The sequence below is a fragment of the Peromyscus leucopus genome, chromosome 1, assembly GCF_004664715.2.
Source record: "Peromyscus leucopus breed LL Stock chromosome 1, UCI_PerLeu_2.1, whole genome shotgun sequence".
NCBI classification, from domain to species: domain Eukaryota; kingdom Metazoa; phylum Chordata; class Mammalia; order Rodentia; family Cricetidae; genus Peromyscus; species Peromyscus leucopus.
Genome location: NC_051063.1, coordinates 134,009,789 through 134,030,338, shown reverse-complemented (window position 1 = coordinate 134,030,338; position 20,550 = coordinate 134,009,789). Strand labels below are relative to the sequence as shown.

Here is a 20,550-nt window from a genome sequence, read left to right as displayed (position 1 = left end):
TTCCAGTCCTTGCTAATTTTTTTACATTGAAAGTTATTTCTTTTATTTGTGTTTGGTTTTTGAGACAGGGTCTCACTATGTAGCCTTATACTCATGATCCTTCTACCTGAGCCTCCCCTGGATGGAGGATTACCCATACTCTCCCATAATCCCACCACCCCAAACCCTGTTCATGTATGTCAGTGTTCACATAGTAAGTGGATATATAAGAATCTCTTTCTTCACCCTGTAGACGATGTCACCATGGTCATCTGTCCTGGAATTGCCAATCACAGCGAGAAGCAGTATATCCGAACCTTCGTGGACTATGCCCAGAAAAATGGCTACCGGTGCGCAGTGCTGAACCACCTGGGAGCCCTGCCCAACATTGAGCTGACCTCCCCACGCATGTTCACCTATGGTAAGCATGGGGCGTGGCCAAGTGGAGCCTCTCCCGCCCCCTTTTCTGTTCTCATTGAGAGTGCCAAGCTCCTTCAGCCTTCTGCCTTGTGTCGTAAGTGTAGAATTTGTGAACACTCCACACAACATGATGGGGCACACGTATTAGAGCAGCCAACCTGCACTGGCGTTTATGATGCTGTGCCTTGAGCAGCTTTGGAGGTGGGCAGCCATCCCAGCTCCTAGAGGTTCATAAGGGAAGGTCTTGCCCAAGGTCCTCAACTGGTCTGAGTGCCGCTGGGAGCCAGGGAGGTCATGTTCATAGCTGGACTTACACCATTCACTATGCCATCCTGACACCTGTTCCTCCAGCTTCTACCAGGCAGCCAAAGATGTAGTAAGGTACATCTGTTTCTTCTTTTTTGTTTTGTTTTGTTTTGTTTTTGTTTTTGAGACAAGGTCTTACTTGGTAGCACAGGCTATTCTAGAACTTAATGGTATCATCCAGGCTAGGTTTGAACCTGCGGTGATCCTCCTGCCTCAGCCTCATAAGTGTTGGGATTACAAGTGTGCACCACCGGCTGGGCGTTGGTGGCGCACGCCTTTAATCCCAGCACTCGGGAGGCAGAGCCAGGCGGATCTCTGTGAGTTCGAGGCCAGCCTGGGCTACCAAGTGAGCTCCAGGAAAGGCGCAAAGCTACACAGAGAAACCCTGTCTCAAAAAACCAAAAAAAAAAAAAAAAAAAAAAACAAGTGTGCACCACCATGCCCAGCCATAAACTGTTCACTCTTGATTCCCATTGGCTCTCTCTTCAGATTATGTATGCACACATAAATAATAAACACATGAAAAGATGCATCTGTATGTTCACATTTGGGATGTTTATGAGCAAATTATAGTATGTTGTAATGGGAAACAACCGAACATTCTCTCTATAATCTTGCCATAATGGCAGTTTCTGATTCTTCGCTCTCCCCTTCTGTCTTTATCCATATTTACATAGTTTTAATTTAGTTGCAGACACAGTTTGGATACTAATAGTAACTACTTAAAGTCACTTTTTGGTCAGTTTAAAGCAATGTAGTCATATTGAATCTTTTTAAGAGCTTCATTTCTCTTTAGTTATAGTCACAGGGGGCATAGGTTTTCAGTATTTTAAATAATGATGCTCTGAATATCATGCTCATAGTTTTGGGGTTTTTTTCCCCTCTCTCTAGTATCAGGGACTGAACTTACAGTCTCCTGTGGGTTAGACGAGCAGCCTCTCATTGAGCTATAATGCAGCTCTTTTGCATTTTTATTTTGAAACAGGGGCTCACTAAGTTACCCAGGCTGGCTCTGAACTTGATCTGTATCCAAGTGGGCCTTGAACATGTGATCCTCTTATCACAGCCTCCTAAGCAGCTGAAATAACCAATCTGGCCTTTCATCCATTAATGTCTTAGAAGTCGATTTCCGATAGAATTATGCCTCTGGCATTTTTCCTCCATATTTGTACATATTGCCATATCATCTATGGGGTCACGTGCGCTGCCATTGGTAACAGGTAAAGGTCCACTCTCTAGAGTGGGTAAAGGAAAGATGAAGTGGGTGTAGAAAAGTGTAAACTCGCATGTGTGCTTTGTGGAGGGCTTAGGACTGCCCTGGAAATGGCTCCAAGTCCATTTCCACCCTTGCACTCGCTCCCATAACCCACACACCCCTGTTACAGGTGCTTCTGCCCAACAGTCTGGTCAGTGGTTTGAGATAGAGGTGAAAATCCAGATTTACACTTAACCCAGGGGCATGGGGAATGTGAGACGTGGAGGAAGAATTGGCTCTAAAAAGCCAAACTAGGCAACTTTGAACCCAGATGAAAACAATAGAGAGTGATTATAAGAGCCTGGATTAGACAGAAAGCCATCTGGATAAGTAGAAGATAATGACATGTGGCTTGGCTGCGAGGCTCACAGAGACTTAGAAACACCATCTAACAGCAAGTGCACCAACACAAATCAGAAATGCCAGTGAGAGTTAAGGGAGTCCAGCTCAGCTGGTACAGTGCTTTCCTAGCATGTGAGTGAGTTCAGTCCTCCACACTGCATAACCCAGGTGGAGTACTACATGAATATCTGGAGATAGAAGCAGGAGATCAAAAGTTCAAGGTCATCCTTGACTATATAGAAGTTGAGACCCTGTCAAAAAGAAGAAAGAAGAGTAGAAACCACTGTCAATGCCACCAGTGAAGACACCCACACCTAGTACATGTGCTGGTCTCAAGCAGCTAGAATCCCCTGAATGTCAAGCACAGCAAACCCAGAGACAACTTTGAGTGAAAAAACTGAAGTACGCAGAAGAGCCATTTAGTCAGGGACATCAAGCCCATAAGTAGAAGAGTAGAGACAGGAGCCTAGATCCAGCTGTTGCATCCTTCAGAATCATCTCACAGCTGGTAGAGCATCTGAGTCCCTGAGAACCGGGCATCTCATCCCCAGAGTGCACTGGGCAGCAGAGAAGGGAGATGGATGGCATTACAGACTGGAGAGAAGGCTGAGAAGGAGCAGAGCGGGCTCTGGCTGGAGTATGCTCTCAGAGAAGACCCCGGCAGGAGACCGAGACCCTGGGTCAGACACTCCAGTCCAACCACAGCTGGCAAGGTGGCCTCGCCGAGCCCCATTCCAGATTCTTCAACACCCGTTTTGAGACTCTAATCCAGAAAGACAGGTGACCGAGAAGCGATGTGCCTTTTGTGGCTGGTCTCTTCCTTTGCTCTGTGTCTGTATATCCTTTAGCTGTTGCTGGAAATCTTTTAATGGGGTTGAGCTCAAACAAGCATGACTTTCAAGGGGTATAAAAAATCTAGAATTCAGATAGCTTATTGAAATCTAGGGTATCTATGGTGGCTTGCAAGATGCTAGAGAGAGAGAGAGCGGGGACTTCCTCAGCAGCTGTTTTTAGCTAAAATTAGTTGATTTCTGGTAAGTGAATTCTTGGACTGGTGAGCAAGGAGCACTGTTTTAATAAAAGTGGCCGGATACATCACAGCAAAGCCTAGGTTTGTTACTTTTGACAGGGAGACCGAGACAGCTTAACAGTGAGTGTGCTAGAAGTGGAGAAACCCTCACCACAGTTAGTCACGTTGTAAATCATACATATTACTTTCGTACCTCAGCACAAATATCTCTGTAGAGTTTTATATCCACAACAAGCCATTATTTGTTTTACGTCTTTGTTGGACTTGACGTAGTATCTGACGTCACTGGCCCTGACTCATTGCTCCTTCGGGGTGTACTTTTGTCACCCACTCTTGTCTTCCTTTCAGCTGAACTTGTGAAGTATTTGGTCAGATTCCCTGTTCAATTTCTGTGTGAGACAAGATAGACTGACTGATGCGTATCCTCAAAGCTCAGCAATTCAAAAGCAGAGATGTATTTCGGCTCACCCTACATGCTCATGGCATAGCCTGGGGCCCTGGGTCTCCAACATTACTGTGTTTGTACAAAGGCCCAGGTTTGAAGAGCAGCCATCATCTGGAACACAGCCAGCCTCGCAGGGGATAGCGAGAGTCTGGCTCTAGAAGCTTCTGCCTAGAAATGATAGCGATCATTCCTGGCCATAATTTGTTGGCCAAAGTACAGAGCACTACCAAGTTTAACTTCAGTGGAGTAAAGGAATGGAAAGTAGATATTGCCCAACTCTTTGCACAACTTATCACAATTTTTAATCAGAATTATAATTTATAAATTAACTTATAAAAGGCTTATAAAGACTTTGTATTAATGGTTCATGCTTTCCTCTTCCAGGAACATGGTGTTTATTAATCTTCATAGAGAACTTCTAGTTCCCTGTAGAGGTCAATGATCCTACAACTGACTCATCTGTAGAATTCCCCCTGGGAAATTTTAAAAGACACCAGACCTGGGGCCCAGCTCCTCGGGAGCCTGTGGTCTAGCCAAGTTTTTCAGAGCCACAGACCTGAGTCTCATCTCCTGTTGCCTCTTTAGTTTGCTGTTATGTTACTGTGTTGTGTTGTGTTTAGATCTTGTTTTGCTTCTCATTGTAGACAATTTCAGAATAGGGAGGGAGGAGACTATCAGAATGAACAGGATAAACCCCAGTGTACTAGCACCTGCTTCAAGATTCATGCAGCTCATAACCAGTCCTAACCAGTCTTGTTCCTTCTGTAAACCACCCCCTTCCCACATCCCCCCTCAAAGGCTATTTCAAAGCAAGTCCTAATCAGCTGGTCCTTTGATCTGTCACTACTTCAGTGTGATGTGCTGTGATGCACTGTAAACTGGTCTAACTTGTCTGGACGACGAAGCCCCAGTCTGGTGGCTTATCCAGCAGAAACTTATTTTCCCACAGTTGTGGACCAGGAGTCTGGATCTGTGATCTCTCTGTGGCTTGGAGATGGCCACTGTCTTGCTGGATGTCTCTGTGGTCTTCTGTCTGTGCTTCCGTCGGGTGCTTCTCTGTGTCTTCTTCTGTATGTGTTAGGGCCTGCCCTCACCACCTCATTTTAATGTAATTATACCTTTGAATACCATGGCATGCTGGGGGATCGGAGATTAGAGCTTCAGTATGTGGACCTGGGGAGACACCATTTATCTCATAGCGTAAACACAAGCACAGTATATCAACTCAATTAAAATAGCATCACTTGAGTTCACGTCTCCCAACTGTCTTCTGTCCTGTTCCCCTGTTACTGCAGGTTGCTCAGTTTAGAACCCGCATCAAGTCCATGTGTTGCAGTTGTCTGATGTGTTTCTTAGACCTCTTTTAGATCACCTTCCCTCACTTTTACCAGATTCCTACGCTAGTCATCGTCGTAAGAGTGACTTGATGTGATTTTAGGGTGGGAAGCTCTCTGGATCCCCAGGATATGCCACAAGCTCCTGAGTCTTCCTCATCCCACTCTGAGTATATGTTAGCACCATGCACTGACCCCAGCGGTCTCTAGGTGCCAGAGGGACTCTGGCCTGCTCATCTCCGGGATGCCCAAGTTCTTTGGAAATCTCTTCCACGGCGCTCACTTAGCTTCTCTTGTTATCTGAGACTCTACCAAGATGTCACTTTCTATGAGAACCCTTCATTGATTCCACTCCCTGGAAGTAATGTGACCCCATCCACACCACCCAGTCTTCTACCCAGTGCTCGCTCCTAAGCATTCTCCATGAGACTTAAGATGTGAAGTTATTAATTGGTTTTCATATATATATTTGGTTTTTCTGAGACAGAGTTTCTCTGTATCTCTGGCTGTCCTGGAACTCACTCTATAGACCAGGCTAGCATTGAACTCAGAGATCTGTCTGCCTCTGTCTCCCAAGCGCTGGGATTAAAGGCATGAGCCACCACACCTGGCTGGCTTTCATAATTTTTAAAATGGATTTATCAACATGCTTAGCTCTTGTCTCTCTGTCCCAAAAGTCCACTCCACAAGAGCAAGTCTTTGTACCCCCTGCTGTGACTCTCAGTACCCAGAGTCCTGCTTGGCCTCAGGAGGCACTCTCTGAGACCACCGAATGCTGGCTCAGGACTCTGCTGGCAGATGTGGAAGACAGCGTATGACTGTACAGTGGCCGTGAGGTGAGAGGAAGCTCAGGCGGGTGTACCTCGTCGCTATGTGAATTCTCCCTGGTGTAAAACTCACCACTCTAGAACCTAGGCCTGGCTTTCCCCTCACTGTGAAAACCCTTGTCTTTCTCAAGACTGAGGAGGAAACAGAAGAGGGTATTGACAGGAGCCCTGTACTCTGCCCATTCCACAGTGCCCTGGGAAAATCATACACAACCTTTCCCTATTTTTCAGTTTGGAACCCAGTTCCAAAGCACAGAAGCCCTAACCCCTTGTCCGCAGCCATTATTAACAGAAGACTTTCCTGAGTGGGTGATTACACGTTCTTAGGCTCTTTGGTGCTGCCTGTGAACCATAGTTCATTAAGGAAAGCCTCGCACAGCAGCGTCCATTGATCTCACACTAATGAGGGGCAGACTGTGCTGAACTCTGCGTATTTTTTCATTTGATTCTTCCGCGTCAGAGCTAGCTATTAATTAGTGTCCCCACTTTACAGGTTTAGGGAGGTTAAGTGCCCTGCCTTGGATCATGTGACCAGAGGAGCAGAACCCACATTTAAAGTGTATGATTCTCAACCCCACTTCTGTTCCATTACTCTTCTCCTATTTGGGGTACTATTCATTATAGTAGAGTATATATAAAAAATAGGGAGTGTGTGTGTGTGTGTGTGTGTGTGTGTGTGTGTGTGTGTGTGTATACACATACATACATACATACATACACTATATATAGTAGAGTGAGTATTCAGAATAGTAGAGTGTAGAGAAACATGGGTATTTGAGCATTTAAAAGTATCTCACTTTGGTGATGGTGGGCATTTTTATTAGTAACTCTTAACTTTCATGGCTTATGCCATGTGCTGGGAACTGTCCTGAGTACTTTTTATGCCATGTTACGTCAGCTGTCCTCTGTGACAGGTAAGGAAACTGAGGCCCAAGCAAGGCTGACTAACTAGCTGTAGATCACAAAGCCGATGAGTGAGTGGCCTGAGTGTCAAACCATGGCAGTCCAGCCATGTCTGTTGGAGTTCCTGCCTCTGAACAGCAGGCTACAGCACCTCTCCATGCATGAGCAATCGCTGAGTAGACATGGCTTTCAGTCTCTTAGACCGAAGACCAAAGGACATCCAAGAGCTTCTCAGGCACTTCAGTGAGCCTGGTGGTTTGGAGTCTGGTCTTTTATTTGTCCAACATCCTGCAGTATCTGGAGTGGAACACACCTGAGAGTCTGAGTTCCTGGGCCCTTCAGGACACTATAAGGAACAGCTCACTGCTTTGGGCAGACAGGACTGCATAGCCACAGTGAGTCCAAGTTTATTTGCTGAATTTATCCGAAAGAGAGTGTTCACCATTGGTAAGCTTTTTAGATACAGGGACCAGGTCTTAGCTGTTAACAGGTGCGGATAGAATGTTGGATAATCTCCTGCCTCTCCTGCACGACCCACATCTGCTCAGGAACGGCCCGAACAGGGCAGGAGGCCTTCAGATGGGATCTGCGTGTCTAGTGGAGAGAGCTGAGAAAGGCAGGAGAACACTGGCAATAATATCAAATGTATGACATAGAGTCCACTTCTTTCATAGGACTGGCTTTCCAGATGCGTGACCTTCAGTCAGGTCTGTGTGGGTCACAGACCTTCAGTTCAAAGCTACTATGGCTTCATATTCAGAGTGCCTCTGTGAGAATGTATGTGTGTGTGTGTGTGTGTGTCTGGGCTCAAACCCAGGGTCTCATACACACTTAAGTGTTTTATCACTGAGCTACATTCCCAGTCCTGTAATCAGTTTTTAAAATAAGTAGAGGCATAATATTTTATTTCAGTACTTGCTTATATTCAACCTGCTTTAGCTTTTTTTAAAAAAGATGCATTTTCTTTGTATCTTATGTGTACAAGTCTTTTAACTACATGTATGTAAGTGCACCCCATGTATGCCTGGTGCCCAGAAGAGGGTCAGATCCCTTGGAACTGGAGTTCCCAGACTGCTGTGAGTCACCAACTAGATGCTGAGAGCCAAACCGGGTCCTCTCTGAGAACAGCAAATGCTCCTAGCTGCTATGCTGGGGCTAGAGATAGCTCAGTGGCAGAGCGTTTGCTTGGCGTACATGAGGCCCTGAGTTCAATCCCCCGCTAGCAGGGGTAGGAGTTTCTACTTAATTTCCATGTGCACCATAGATTTTGTTTGTTTGTTTTCTGAGACAAGGTCTCTCTGTGTAGCTTTGATTACTCTGAAACTTGCTCTGAAGACCAGGCTGGCCTCCAACTCACAGAGCTCCGCCTGCCTCTGCCTCGTGAGTGCTGGGATTAAAGGCGTGCGCCACCACTGCCTAGAGCACGGTAGATTTTAATGTGGGAGAGGCGGTACTATGGGTTGAACTGGGCTCTTTCTTGTACTTGCCTGGCATATGACCTGCCCTTTAGCTACATCCCAACCTCCACTTTACTTCCCTTTATTCTGAGACAGGGTCTCCCTGAGTTGCCTGGACTGGCCTTGAACATACTTTGTAGCGTGAGCAAACCTCAAACGTGTGGTCCATCTGTCCTATCCTCGCAGGTAGCTGAGATCACAGACTTCTGTCACCAGGCCTGACTTCATAGACCTTTTAAACTTTAATTCAAAAAGTATTTCAGCTTTACAGGAAAATTACAGAGAGTTCCCACATGTTCCCAGCCCATCCCCTAATGTCAACATTTAACCACAGTACAAGCATTGAAGCCAGGCTTCATTGGCAGCATTCTAGACTAATCTTCAGACTGTCTAAACTTGTCCTTCCAACTCATCTTCCTTTGTGACCAGCCCACGTGACCTTTATTTGTGGTATCGCCTTAGGTTCTCCCACTGAGGACAGTGCCTCAGTCTTCCTGTCTTTCCAACCTTGACACTTGTGATGAATATTTAGTATTTATTTTTAGGATATCTGGTTAGGGGTGTGTGTGTGTGTGTGTGTGTGTGTGTGTGTGTTTAGAAACAGAATCCTAGCTGTCCTGGAACTCACTTTGTAGACCAGGCTGGCTTTGAACTCAGATCCTCCTGCCTCTGCCTCCCGAGTGCTAGGATTAAAGAAGTGTACCACCACACCCAATTCTTGGTGTTTTGTAGGGTTTTTTTTAACTGTGAAATATTAAATATTTCCCTTGCTAAATTAAAATAAATGACATTAGCTAATCAGATCAAAAGCAGAACATGAATCTTTTATGGTAATTAGTAGCACCTACAAGGGTCAAAGTTGCCTTTTTTCAAGACTTTTTAATTTATTACTTGTATGTGCATGTATACGCATGTGCAAGCAAGCAAAAAGTGAGGAGGGGGAGCCAGAGACAGAGCTTATGTGCGCCAGCTTTGGGGGGGGGCCAGGGTTGGAGACCAGAAAAGAGCATCAAACCCCTGGATCTGGAGTTAGTTACATGCAGTTGTGAGCCATCATGTGGTTACCAGGAACCAAACCCAAGTCTGCTGCAAGAACAGTAAAAGCACTCTTAACCACTGTATCATCTCTACAGCCTCCAACCTGTCCTTTCAATGTCCCCTTAAGTCGGATGCTGCACTGGCCCAGGTTAGGCATCCACCCTGCCCTGGGCATGCCATCAGTAACACTGAAGAGGAAGGGAGATGCAGAAGTTTTGTGATGTTTTGAAGTATCTTATTGTAAAGAGCCCCATCTAACATTGGAACACAACAGTCGTAGACATGTTGACACCATTGATTTTCTAATCCAGGCCATGTTTGAAATATGATGTTTCTGCCTGTGATAATATAAGGCCGGTAAATCAGGAAGCACTGTGTTCCTTCTGTGTGCCTCTGGCTGAGTACGTTAGACCCCAGAATTGGTGATCAAAGTAGATCAACCCAGGCTTGAGCTGGGGACTGCTTCTCTAGCCGGAAATCCTCTGGCACCTGTATTTTATCGTCATACCTAGAAATTTTAGGGCCAGAAAATCAAGAGCCAATGGTCCTGTCAGCTCAATCTTGAGTCAAAGATAGAGATAATATAGGCGTTTTAAAGTCTCTTCTAAATCAGACAAAAGGAACAAAACTAACCTGGCTTTGGCCCCATGAGGCGACTGGGTTCCTTGGGAGTGTGAATCTCCTGAGAACTTAGCGCCCTTCTTTACCTGAAACACCACACTGGGCATTTTGACATTGAAAATGGGCGCAAACGTTTAAATGCTTTAGTTTAAATAGTGAAGTGGACTCCCCTCATTTCCTAAACTCTTTACCTCCTGGCATGGTAAAATGTTGGGGGAAGGTGCCTGAACTGGCCGCATCACCCTGTCTTGTTCTCTTCCTTGGAGAAGAACACTTCACTGTCCTATTGAGTCTACTGTAGGATTATTCATTTGTTTGCTGGTTCTTAATGTAGATTGGAGCCTTCGAGAGAAAACCAGAAAACCTTGACGTGCCTAAAGGGCAGTACCAATCTTCGAAGGGAGAAAGGCCCTTTCCCTAAAGTAACCATATAACTTAGGGTCCTAACTGGGACACTTTGGAAAGTCAGGGGAGCTCTTACCAATATCGATATCAGAACATCAGACATGCGTCCAGACTCAGACAGAGCGGGAGTCTGCACCACCTGACTTGTGGCATCCACAGAGATCACCCATAGTCCAGGACACCTGCGGTAAAGAACTTCAGACAGTCAATTATTTAAAGCAAACTTACCTTTCCCTTCCTTTGGTTTTATGAGACAGGGTCTTGTGTAGCCTAGGCTGACCTCAAACTTGCTTTGTAGACAAGGCTAGCCCTGAACCTCATTCTCCTGCCTCACCTCCCAAGTAATGAGATTGCATGTGTCCACCACATCCAGCAGTTATGTCTGTTTGCCTTCCTTTGCTTGCTTTCTTTTTCTTTTTCTTTTTTTCTTTTTTTTCAGGTTTATTTTATATATATATTATATATATATATATATAATATATATATGTGTGTGTGTGTGTGTGTGTGTTTTGCCTGGATGTATGTATACGTACCATATGCATGTCTGATGCTTGTAAAATTCAGAAAAGAACATTGGACCCCTGGAGTTGGAGTTATGGATGATTGTGAACCACTATGTGGATGCTTGGAATTGAACCAGGGTCCTCTGGAAGAGCAACAAGTGCTTTAACTACTGAGCCACCCAGCCCTTTTCCTTTTCTTTTTATAATAGTGGGGCTCAAACTTTGGGCTTTGCACATGTCCTGCCCCTGAACTACAACCTTGTCCCAGACAGCAAATTTTAAGAAATCCCTATTCTGTTTCCATTGTTCAGTCCATCTTGCAGGATCTGATTGGTTCATCAACCTAATGTTTCTGTGAATTTGTCATATAGCTGCCATTTTCGCTGTCGCAGGCCCAGGAGGGATTGTGTTGATTCCAGAGTGACGATGTGAGTCGTGTTGCCTCTATTTAACAAGTCAAGCCTTGGGCTGGTGATGGCGCACGCCTTTAATCCCAGCACTGGGAGAGAGACAGGTGGATCTCTGTGAGTTTGAGGGCAGCCTGGGCTACAGAGTGAGATCCAGGACAGCCAGGGATACACAGAGAAAAGCCATCTTGAAAATAAACAACAACAAAAGGATTCAAGCTTTCTTATACTGGCAGTGGACACCAAGGGAAGGGAGATGGACAGGGGGACATGGGGAGGAAGGAAGAAGAGAAGGCAGTGATGTGGCCAAAGCTCAAGCATCTTAGGGGACAGATGCTGAGGAGCAGGACCTGTGTGCTTCAGGACAGGTGCAAAGCGCTGTGACGTTCTGGTGAGATCGCGGTGTGTAAGATCCTGGTGTGTAAGATCCCGGTGTGTAAGATCCTGGTGCGTAAGCCTGCGGCCATAAGAAAGCATTTCCAGGGCAGACGAAGCTGGAACTACTCAGTTTCTTTCTGAGATAAGGCAAGCTAACTTCTCTTCTGGGGCTGTTTTCTTCCTGGTGACTCATCCTGGGTGCCCTCCCCTGGGCTTTAAGAAATGACTCATGTACCTTTACTACGAAAGCGACAGGAGTTGCTGGGCCCCAACCACCTGCTGTCAGCGAGCCATGTTGTGAAACTGAGTGGGACAGATACTCATGATGCTGGCCAGTGTGTGCCCAGTGTGTGTGCTTTTGTTGAGCATGATTCAAACTTTGTTCTTACTCACGTCACATCCTGTGACATACCTACCAAATGCCAGGCCCATGTCTGGCATAGAACATACAGAATGACTCGGCTGCTGCACGCACAGGAACACCCTGTCTCTGGTTTTGTATATTTTAGCCTGCTTAGTCATGTTCATGTCATTTAGGGATATGGCTTTGGCTTTGGGGTTGTTTTTTGAGATAGGGTCTTGTGTAGTCCAGGCTGGCCTGAAACTCACTGTGTTGCCAAGGATAACCTTGAACATCTGACCCTTCTACCTCCACCTCCCAAGTGTTAGGATTATAGTCTTGTACCGCCTCACCCAGTTTTGTGGTGCGGTGGATCGAGCCCCAGGCTTCCTGCATACTAGACAAGCACTGTACCCACTCAGCTACATCCCTGGCCCAGGAATAGCCTTCGAAATAGCAGCTTTCAGAGCGTCTTTGCTTTGTCTTTCCACGGGGGGAGAGGCTTGAAGAAAAGGTAACAGCTTCTTGCCCGTTCTCTTCCCAATACTGTCCTGTCGTCTTGTGCGACTCATCCCTCTAGAGCCAGGCTAGTGGTTCATACGTCATCTTGTCCTTGAAAGCTACAGTGAGATTAGATGTCTAATCTTGTTATTGGTGCTAATCTCAGGAGGATCAAATACACAGAACCTCCCTAAACCCCCACTGTGGACATACAGATTACTACAGTGCTTAGCGAAAGAAGCCAGGGCGGGCCTAAGAGCATCAGGAGCTCCCAGCGCCATGAGGAGGGCAGTCCTGGCCCTGGGCAGACACACCGTGACTACCCTTCCCTTGCCTAGGATAGGTGGCTGCTCTTCATAGACAACCAACAGCTTATCCGGCACCGGGCAGAGCTGGCTTTTATCCAGATCAAATGTGTTTCGATTTAATGAAATGAAGGCTCCAAAGAGCTTCACCATCAGCTGTGGCTGCTCCTCAGTTGTGTAGCAAATCCAAGTCTTGTGACTGCTCCAGGTCTCACATAATTAGGTTGGAATCGCAGTACTGGAAGAGGGGTCAGATGGGAAGACAGAAAGTCTTTAATAATTGAACAGCACTCCCCTGCAGTACTGTTGCCTCTGTAGGTTTGTGATACAGGGCGGAAGACTCAGGCTTGGCGTTCAGATGCAAGTACCCAAGGCCAGCATCCCTACCCAGGCCAGCACCCCCACTCATCCCTACCCAGGCCAGCATCCCCCCCCCAGGCCAGCACCCCCACTCATCCCCACCCAGGCCAGCACCCCCACTAATCCCCACCCAGGCCAGCACCCCCACTCATCCCCACTCATCCCCCCTCAGGCCAGTACCCCCCCACTCACCATATGGGGGAGGACAAGTTGCCTCAGTGGACAGTTGTTTCTTCATCTGTGTGATCCAGACAGAAAGCCGGCAGCAGAGTGTACCTCCCCTCTGCCATCTCTTTGCTTGAGTTATGCCGACTAAGCGTCCTGTAAGCATCAGGCTCACAGATGCAGCGGGGAGCAAGATCAAGGACATCTTTATGGAGTTTATAATCTAATAAATAGCAGCTCCCTCAACATTAGACCACGGCATAAAGATAGGGGTAATTAGCCAAGGCTGATATTAGGCAGAAATCCAAAGAAATGGTAGAAAAGTAAGGATTTTTACATTTAACGGTGTTGAAAAAGAAAAGAAATCCCCTTAGAACCATTCCTTATGCCAATAATGTCCCAGCACAGACTGCTGTCGCATTACTAATGTGTCGGGTCCCTTTAACATAGTTGAAACTGGCCGTGGGGATCTTTATTTGGCTGGAGAGTTGAACGAGCTAGGTTGCTTTTATTAGACATGAGGCCCACAGTTCTCCCATTGGTATCTGCCACAGTTCTTCACAAATACTCGATTAGATATGTGCACACATATATTTCCCGTTGAAACCTAAGCACACATGTGGGATGGCGCCCTTTCCTGCTCCCTCCCTTGTTTTGGTTCCCCTGGAAGATGGACTGTCATTCACCCAGCAGGGCACATCCTTCATCATCTTTCTCTTCCACAGCAGTACATGCTTCGTGTTCCCTGCCTGCTACTCGATTACTCATGGAAGTGGGGTTGTTCCAAGGTCTTCACTGCTACACACAGCCGTTGCCAGGAACATCCATGTACATAGATCTTTGCACACACATACAATTGTATCTGCAGCATAAAGTTCCCAGAAATGGAATTGCTAGACCAAACACTGTGGGGTTTTTTGTTTGTTTGTTTGTTTGTTTGTTTTTATTTGAGACGGGGGTCTAACTATGTAACCCAGACTGGCCCATAATTCACAGTCCTTCTGTCCTTGGTGTCAATGATTCATAGAATTAGACCTTTTCTGGTTTTCAAGATATGGTCTTATGTAGCCCAAGCTGGCCTGGAACATGCTATGTGACCAATGATTACCTTAGACTCCTGACCCTCCCTCCCCGCCGCTCCCACACCATCGGCATCCACCTCCCAAAGTGCTAGGATTTTGGGTTTATGCCCATACCTGGCTTAAGGACTTAAAAAAATTGTGTGTGTATTGGTTGCTTTTCTGTTGCCGTGATAAAATGCTACGACCAAGGCAACTTATAGGAGAGTGTATTTGGGCTTCTGATTCTAGAGAGTTAGTGTCCATGATGGTGGGGCAGAGGCGGCAGACTGGCAGCTAGCAGCATGTTGGAAGCTCACATCTTGAACTATAAGCACAAAGCATGAGCCTTTAGACTTTGAAAGCCTGCCTCCAGTGACAAGGCCACACCTCCTAAACACCTGCAAACAGTACCACCAACTGGGGATCATGTGTTCAAATGCCAAGACTGTGGGCAACATTTCTGATTCAGACCACTCCAGTGTGTTTGGGTGTTTGCCTGCATGCATGTCTGTGCACCTTGTACATGCATGGTACTCAGAGGCCAGAAGAGGACATAAGATCCCCTGGAACTGGAGTTACAAATGATTGTGAGCTGCCATATGAGTGCTGGGAACTGAACCTGGGTTCTCTGCAGGAGCAGCAAGTCCACTTAACCATTGAGCCATCTCTCCAGCCACAAAAGCATTAATAATGTTACCACGACGCATTCCAAGGTCTCTATTCCACCATGCACCACCACGCACCACCACGCACTCATTCACAGTGAACGTACCTGCAAGCCTGTTGCCTGCAACCTCCCCAGTCTGGATATTGGCAAATTTGATGATCTTTTCTGATTCCAACAGAAGAAAAAAAATGCTATTTGTTATTTTAATTCAAATTTTCTTACCTATGAGTATCAGGGAGCATCTTTCTACACTGTCCTTTAAAAAAAAAAGAAACAGAATTGAGGCTTTCATCCCCCTTCCCTATCAGCCAGGATGGTAATTCTCCAGTGGACCCCTGGACCAGCAAGTTCAGCATCACCTGACATCAGGCTGGAAATGGAGACTCCGCCCATTTCCTCAGGCCCTCTGAAGGAGGAGCTGAGTTAGAACCCTGAATCAGCGCTCTGTGTAATCCTGCCTCTGGAGCTCCTGGGTTAGTAGGTTTGGGGCAGGAGCCCAAGAACAAGCGTTTGGAGCAGGCTCCCACACAGTGGACCACACTGCCATTCACTGTGATAGCGCATCACTCTTGCAGAGAAGTTAATTTGTTTTTTCAGTGCTGGGGAGTCAAACCTAGAGCCACACACTTGCCAAACAGGCACGTCTGCCGCTGAGCCGGACCCCAGCCCTTTGCTATGATAATTTACTTCAGGCAGGCTTTCTAATTCCACCTTCGCAGAGGAACATCACCACAAAGCAACTGTGCATATTTAAAGTTTGATTTTGAAGCTGGGTGTGGCAGCTCATACCTATAATGGCAGCCTTGGGAGACTGAGGCAGGAGGATTGTCACAAGTTGAAGATAGCTTAGCTTGGGCTACCTGGTGAATTCCAGGCCAACCTGGGCTAGGAAGAAAGGGAATGGGACAGAAAAATGAAAGGGAAAGCTGTTTGTTTTTGTCCGGGGCGGGCTCTTGGAGTACCTGGTTATGGTGACCTGGAACTGGCCTTCTGGAAAAACCTAGATGATTCTAAAACGCTGCGCAGCGCCCCCTTCTGTGCAGGTTGCTTACTGCACGTAGAAAGGGAAGGAAATACGGATAGAGATCACCCAAAAGATAAGAGCATACCTCAAAAAAATCCTTTATTGCTGGGAAGTTTGATGCATGCCCTTAATGCCAGCACTTGGGAGGCAGAGGCAGGCAGGTCTCTGAGTTCGAGGCCAGCCTGGTCTACAGAGTGAGTTCCAGGACAGCCAGGGTTGTGCAGAGAAACCCTGTCTTGAAAAACCAATAAACAAAAAAGTCCTTTCTCATATAGTTCAGGGCGGGTCACTTTGTTGTTTGTTTTGTGAGACAAGGTCTTGCTCTGCAGTCCAGACTAGCCTGGAAATCACTAGATAGCCCAGGCTGTCCTCTACTTCAAGCAATCCTGCTTCAACATACACACATGTATGCATGCTCCTAGGGTGCTGGGTCACAAAGGTGTAACCATTAGGCCTGCTTTGTTTTATTTTTTCTCTTTCGAGACAAAGTCTTGCTCTGTTTCCTCAGCTGGACTACAAACCTGCCTCAGCCTCCCAAATGCTGAGGTGACAGGAGCGTGCCGTAATGCCTAGACAAATTCCTTCTTCGTTAGAGAAATGGTTATAGGCCTACTGGTACACAGAGACCATCTAGGGGACCCTCCAAAGAGCATCCGTGCCCTTTAGGTCCCATCACCAGACATTCTGATGGCAGGCTAGGATACATGAGACCCCACCCCCACCCCACCCCCACCCCGCTGCAAGGAAAAAGATGAAAACAGCGGATGTGCCTTAGTTTAGTTTCTATTGCTGTTGTTAAATTCCATGCCAAAAGCAACTTGGGGAAGGAAAGCATTTATTTCCTCTTCTAACTGCCAGGTCACATCATTGGGGGAAATCAAGACAGGAACTCAAAACAGGAACCTCAATGCAGGAACTGAGGCAGAGACCGTGAAGGGCTGCTACTTATTGGCTTGCTCTTCATGGCTCACTCACCTTGGTTTTTGTACAACTGCCCAGCACCAACCATAGTGGGTTGGGCCCACACACACACACACATCAATCATTAGTCCCCCTCCCAAAAAAAAAAAAAAAATGCCCCTCAGACTTGCCTACAGCCCAGTCTGGTGGAGGCATCATCTTAATTAAGGTTCCCTCTTCCCAAATGACTCTAGTTTGTATGAAACAGCACAGACAAATGGAAGGAGTTGTTCTAGGCTCTAAAAGTGTTGCCCCCCCCCCCAGCTTGCCAATTCTGGAAGCTACTGTTGGGCCATTTAGGGGAATCAAACCTCTGTGCCAGTGGCAGGGTGGCAGCACCCGTTCCCACTGTGGATCCACTTTTCCACGCTGGTGTGTGTGGTCTGTGCTTCCAGTAATTTCTCAGCTAGGCTTTACTCAAGTTGGCTCCCCAGGCTGTGGCCTTAACCCTTTAGAAGGACGTGCTAAATCCTTGGCCTATAAATGTCCACAGCCTCTTTCTTTTAGTAAAGCTCTAGAGGCATAGCTTGGCTCTGACTGCTTCCCAGGGGACAGCAGCTGAGATCATTCCTCCTGGGCAGACCAGGCCCGACACCCTCTCCGTTCACACGGCCCCTCTGGTGCTTCTGAATGAGTCGGCCTCCCTTGGCACCTTATGTCTCCAAGAACGTTTGGCTGAACCCCGCAGAGCATCCCAGGTGCCCCTCTGGACTGGAGTTCATCTCCTTTCCCTCCCCAGAGTTGACAAGAAAATCTTGTAAATAATATCCTTTGGGTTCTCACCATCATGAATCATTGTACACATGGGTATACCACCCCAATCTGTAGCTAAGAAGCCGATCAGTCCCCGAAGGACTTAATTCTTGCTTGTGTTCATATCTGTGCATGAACATGGGTGCTTACACTCAACCTGGAGATCTTTTGGGATGCCCAAGAACACCTAGACTGGTAAATCACGGCCCACCTTTAAAAGAGCATTGTAAATCTATTGATATGTGTACATCTGCTCACAACCACTACTAATGCCCAGTTTTCTCTAATGAGGGAGCGCCTGTCATGTAGCTGAAAGGCGATATCTCTCTGCCTGGCTGTTCTTTCTTAACATATGTGCAGTGTGCCTCACTCTGTCCGCGTGCTGGCACCGTTAGCAACGCTCTAGCTTGCATTTTCTTCAGTATGGGTTGCATCTGAAATAACTGGCTGACCCCACCTTCGCCCTCAGGCTGTACGTGGGAATTTGGAGCCATGGTGAACTACATCAAGAAGACTTATCCCCAGACCCAGCTGATCGTCGTGGGCTTCAGCCTGGGCGGCAACATCGTGTGCAAATACCTGGGGGAGACGCAAGCAAACCAGGAAAAAGTCCTGTGCTGCGTCAGTGTGTGCCAGGGGTACAGCGCGCTGAGGTGAGTCATCTGCATCTCTCTGTCTCTGTCTCTGTCTATCTCTCTCTCTCTCTCTCTCTCTCTCTCTCTCTCACACACACACACACACACACACACACACACACACACACACACACCTTCCATTGAGTCCTTCAGTCAACAATACTTGTTTATTGAGCTAAACCAAGATACCAGACCAGGTCCAGGGAACAACACCTTGCAGTCTGAGCAGAAGTTTCCAGCTCCTATACTCAACTGGATCTGCTTCCATGTCATACACCAGAGTCATCCTAGCAGGCTTGTTACGCCCGAGATGCATCACAGTATTTTAGGATCAGAGCTGGAATTGGATCACCAAAGCCTCTGTAAGAGCTGCTGCTTCGCTAGGGGGTCTCAGATTATGTCTGAATTTCAGGAATATGGCAGAACTACAGGTTAACGAGAGAACACGGGAAACAACAGTATCTGACCCCAGGACCCTAGATCCCTCCATCCGACAGGAGCGTTGAGTCTCAGATAGTGTCTGAAGGGACTTGTGGAAGTCATCTAAGTGTCCTCACCTGAAGGAGTCATCTCTCAGCATCCTAGCCTAAGAAGCTGGCCTAGGGAGCAGATGTGTACCTCAGCCCTTGGTTTCCTGCCTGGAGACTCTTCGGGATGAGTTCCTGTGTGTAGAGTACTCAGAACAATGCCTGGCCACGGAATGTCATTGTCAGCAGCATCGTTCCTGTTCCCTGGAAAGTGAGGAGGGTGGCTTAGATCAGGGGACCACCGAGGCCAGCCTGATGAACTACGGGCTCTCTCAGTTCATTGAGAATCACTGGAGTGACTGGCAAGGTGGCCCAGTGGGTAAACACACTCGCTGGAGAAGTCTGATGACCTAAGTTTGATCACCAAAACCCACATAAGCCAGAGCTGGCCACAATCAACTCCATAGAGTTATCCTCTGACTCCTGTGTGCATGCCATGGCGTGTGCCCCTACACATGTCACACGCACACACAGTAATAATAAGGAAGGGTTAAAAAAACTCACTTGAGGGGACTGTGTAGAAATATGTTCAGGGTGGTGAGCCTACATCTAGAAGTGTTCATTTGATGGAGCCCAGGAATCTGCCTTCTAGACCCACTTCACAGATGTTTCCATGTGAAGCAGTCATTGGGTTTGGTGGACTGAACAGCCTCTAGCTCTGGCATTTTGGACTAGGTTAGCCTCTTGTCCTGTGGGAGCCTTCAGTAGGTGGCTGAAAGGCATACAATATTCTCTTTATCTTCGCTCAATGAGAACTATCCAACTCCCAGTTCATGGTCACGTACAACTAGAGCTAGCCAGAATCCATCCTGCCCAGTCATTTGGATAAGAAAAGATAATGAGGGGACAGCCTTCCACCAGATCTGAGGGAGTGGGAGCGGGGCCTGGAGATGAGGGGCCGTCCCTGCTTCCACCTGACAGCTGGTCCAGTGTTCAGGGCCCTGTCTGTCGTCTTTGGTTTTAGGAACCCCTGGTCCCCTTCAGGGAGCTTGCTGTGAATGCTAGCCTCGTGTTCAGAGAGCACTGGGTTTTATAAATAGGAAGCGTGTGACAAATTTGTCCTTTTCTTCCCCTCCTCCCTCTCCTCTCCTCCCGTCCTCTCAGTAAACAAGTTTCCCTGCATTTTGTGGCAATAGCGCCATCTGCTGTTTACAGGCAAGCAGCACAGTTAGCAAAGTAAGGTATTCAAATAAGGCAGAGTGAGTCAAGTAGGAACCTGGGATGGTGAAGTGCTCTTCCCTGAGATCCCTAAGAGCTCCAGACACACGATTGTCTGTTATCACATCAGCCTCATACCATAAGGAGAGGAAGAGGTAGGTTGGTTCTCTAGAGCGTGATTGACGTTTGGCCAAGATCCTGCAGTCCTCCACATGGACTCTTGTGGCCGGCCAGAGAAGCACATTGTCCTCACAGCCGTGGCTGAGGGAAGGAAGGAAAGTTCCATACTTGAAACCAGTGTGACCTCCTTCCTGCTGATGCTTAAGGTGGCAGGAGCCTTTTCATCCCTGGATGGCTGCTGGGCAGCTGGGCAGGAAGGTTCATCCGCACCCTGACTGACATCCAAAGTGTAAAACTCATTTCTTACATCTGACAGCAGCTCTC

The 20,550-nt window shown here is 47.2% G+C and overlaps 1 protein-coding gene across 3 annotated transcripts in view; it reads left to right on the top strand.

The window, feature by feature from the left end:
* Positions 1 to 20,550, top strand: part of Abhd2 (abhydrolase domain containing 2, acylglycerol lipase) — a 92,077-nt gene that overhangs the window by 54,778 nt on the left and 16,749 nt on the right. For all 3 annotated transcript variants that reach the window (XM_028879217.2, XM_037198483.1, XM_028879218.2), the window contains exons 5-6: positions 233 to 400; positions 18,256 to 18,439. In XM_028879217.2, coding sequence (XP_028735050.1) covers positions 233 to 400; positions 18,256 to 18,439 — 352 coding nt within the window. The remainder of the gene's footprint in view (positions 1 to 232; positions 401 to 18,255; positions 18,440 to 20,550) is intronic.